Source organism: Chaetodon auriga, chromosome 6 (genome assembly GCF_051107435.1).
Source record: "Chaetodon auriga isolate fChaAug3 chromosome 6, fChaAug3.hap1, whole genome shotgun sequence".
NCBI lineage: Eukaryota > Metazoa > Chordata > Actinopteri > Chaetodontiformes > Chaetodontidae > Chaetodon > Chaetodon auriga.
Window position 1 is genome coordinate 13,019,166 of NC_135079.1, and position 3,194 is coordinate 13,022,359.

The 3,194-nt window shown below is 39.5% G+C and overlaps 1 protein-coding gene across 1 annotated transcript; it reads right to left on the reverse strand.

Moving 5' to 3' along the window:
* Nucleotides 1–287: 287 nt before the first annotated feature.
* LOC143322546 (ras-related and estrogen-regulated growth inhibitor-like protein) lies at nucleotides 288–2,024 on the reverse strand. The gene is made up of 4 exons (XM_076733803.1): nucleotides 1,920–2,024; nucleotides 1,779–1,832; nucleotides 1,617–1,693; nucleotides 288–1,118 (listed from the first exon to the last, which is right to left on the reverse strand). The coding sequence occupies exons 1-4, from the start codon at nucleotides 2,002–2,004 to the stop codon at nucleotides 693–695; spliced, it is 642 nt and encodes a 213-aa protein (XP_076589918.1). The 5' UTR covers nucleotides 2,005–2,024; the 3' UTR covers nucleotides 288–692.
* Between the last annotated feature and the right edge of the window lie 1,170 nt (nucleotides 2,025–3,194).

The window sequence follows — 3,194 nt, forward strand, 5'->3', positions numbered from 1 at the left end:
ACAAGATTTAGACAAATAATACATTTCAGTACATGACCCATAATCAGTGAATTAAACAAAACAGAGCTCATAAATATAGAAAATACTTAGTTTGTTCTTTTGCTTTACAGTGTTTAGACTTCAATAAATACAAATACGTATGTTTTATTTTCAAGAATAAATTACACAAGTGAGCCGAACACATTTCAGTCACATTTTCCAGCAATACAGAAGTTTCACTTGTGACTTGAGGAGTTTTCTCCAATCTTAAAACATTTTCTTTGGTCACTGTCATACGTAAAGGCACATTTAATTTGTGCATAGAATTTCTCCCAATCTGAAGGTACATGTAGCTTAAACTGCATACCTTGTTGCACCCAATAGTACATTACAAGTATCTGCATAATGAATAAGTCATTTCATCAGTCTTATGCAGCTTGAAGTGCTGTCACCAAAAAACGTCTGTAACCTCTTGTTTTGTCTCCATGTTTTCTGGAGCTTCATGGCTTTTTTCTTCTCTGGAGTCTGGAGTTTCAGTGAAATGCATCTCCCTCCTCTGTAGCGTCTCTGCTTCAGGAGACTTCAGTGTTACCTTTGTCACAGTAACATGTGACACGTCTGGCACACTGTGATATCCAGCCGGTCAAACACGCTTAATGTGTAACTCTCATGCAGATTCAGAGAAAGCTCCTTCCTCTTCTGTCATGGCTTTACTAAAAGGAGTCTGTCCGTCTCCTGGCGAACACTGCGGACATGCTTTTCACGATGCCCTTGAAACCCAAAGGCCTCTTGGCGGTCAGCTTGGCGTCCTTCATCCTGTCCACCAGTCCATGAAACACCATGAGCACGCTGTGGTAGTTCTCGGCCACCGACACCTCGTAGAAGTGGCAGTCTGTTTTGAGAGCCAGCAGCCAGCCCTCCTCGCTCTGCACTGTGCGCCTGTGGTGCAGGTCTCTCTTGTTTCCCACTATCACTATGGGCACTTTGTCGGCGCTCAGGTAGTCTCTGCTGGACTTGATGGTCTGAATGAGCCTGCCGACCATGTTAAAACTGGCCCTGTCGCAGATGCTGTAGACAAGAATGTAGCCGTCTGCCCACTGGACCTTCTTCTGAAAGAGGGACGTCTCCGCAGACAAATCCTGTGAAATCACACATTTAAGTTCATCTACAGCAGCAGCCAATACATTTCACTCCATTTTATGTAACTTTATACTTGTATGCCAGTAGATTTCACACAGAAACATTCTGCTTTTTACTCATCTACATTTCTTTATAAGCTATTAACATGAGCTACTTTTTCTAAAAAATATGATGCATTATTATAGATGAAACTACCCAAAAGCACAGTTAAAATTAGCTGCGACATTTAAATGCTGCTTACACATTAAAGTATTGTTAAAGATAAAACTATATGATTATATACATGATAACATAACAATATAAAAGCGACTTTTAGGCTATGATTTTGATATTTAAGGCACATTTTGCTGATCTTTTGCTTAATTTTCAATGAAATTAAGTGTTTTTATAATGCAGTATTTCTACTACTACCACCACCACTTTTACTTAATTTGAGGATTTGAGGAGTACTTCCTCTTATTAACACCAGACATCATTGAAAGAAGCTGTGTCCTTACCCCAGAATAAGGTGAATCCCAAATATTGAGAGTGATTTCCCTCCCTTCGACCATAAAACTGTGGCTGTAGATGGATTCTGAAACACATGAAGTTCAGTTACCGGAAGGTGAGATGAAGTTAAAAGGCTGCATGATGTCAGGAAAACTGGACGGGACACTTACCGATATCTCCATATTCTCCGATGAATCTCCGAGTTAAGAGGCGCACAGTCAGAGCTGGAAAACAACAATACATAACGCACCGGCTTAAACAGAAACACAGACATGAATAACTATTTCTTCTCTCCATTCTCATATTCTTACCTGATTTCCCGACGCTTTCTGTCCCCATGACGACAATGTTGGCATCCATTTTCAGTGGAACAGCTGTGGGGCCGCTCAGCTCCATGTGAGGCTGCTGCTGCTGCGGCGGCGGCTCACAGCTGTTATTATAGGACAGAGCGGTGGGCGGGGTGAGCAAATGAGCCACAACAACTACAACAACAACAACAACAACAGCAGCAGCAGCAGCAGCAGCAATAATTCAGGCACGGCTCCCTCTCACGTGGTCTCACTCGCGCATTTCTGGCACTGAGCAGGAGAGCAGGAAGAATGAACGAGTCCTCCCTTCACTGTCACTGTGATAGTCTATAGATTTGTTTTCTTATAGGTTGATTCTGCTCCAACTTTGCTGATGCTGAGTTTGATAAACTGAAGGATGAAGAGCTCTTTTATAAACTGAGAGGATTCTCCTCTTTCTCAACATAAACTATTTAAAAGCTCCTCTTGCATTAGCAGGAAAATGCATTGGCACAAAGCTGACAGCAGGCTGTTCTCATGTCATCAATGACTTTTAGAGACAGGTGGTTCTCACAGGACAGTGACGTGACAAATATGTGGCAATCTTATAGAACATGGTGCATTGCAGTAGATTAAAGTAGCCAACAGTATATAAGTAGTTAGAAGTAACTCCTTAAACATCTACAGCAGTAAAATGCAACATACACATGAACGCAGCAGTATTAATCCAAAAACATCTGAACTCTTAAGTACATTGTGCTAATAATACATACTTTAGTAGTCTGAGATGATTTGATCAGCGTAGTGCTCGATTGGAAACTTTACTGATGCCATGCTGAGGAAATGAAGGTGTTACAGCCAGCAAAGTATTCAAAAATAGGCAAAAAAAAAAAAAAAAAAAAAACCCAGTGGCATAGAAGGATCAAAGATAAAAAGGGTACAAGATAAAAAGATCAAAAATCAGCTATGTATAATATGTACATTATGCACAGATTCTAACATTTTTATGAATAATCTACCAATGCCACGTTGAATTGAAATACAGTAACGGTAGGTAAAATGGTTTAAAATGCTGCTTAATACATCAGTAATAATAATAATAATCATAATCATAATCATAATAACTTGTAATGTGGTATTTTACAATAGATATTTCAACTTTTCCTCAAGTAAAGAGTCGGAATTTTTCCACCACCACTGGAGAAAAATCAATGAATGATTAATATAAGTTGCTTTCAAGCTAAAAGTCAAAGTTTATCTGTTTTGAGGCTGTAAAAAGTAGCATAAAGGTCAAATAAG

Bases quoted from the DNA above. Each gene is read 5' to 3' on its own strand.
- LOC143322546 (XM_076733803.1), bottom strand. From the start codon at position 2,004: ATGGAGCTGAGCGGCCCCACAGCTGTTCCACTGAAAATGGATGCCAAC. The intron at 1,694-1,778 runs GTAAGTGTCCCG...CATGTGTTTCAG, and splicing joins CGGAGAATATGGAGATATCG to AATCCATCTACAGCCACAGT. The intron at 1,119-1,616 runs GTAAGGACACAG...GTGATTTCACAG, and splicing joins GGGATTCACCTTATTCTGGG to GATTTGTCTGCGGAGACGTC.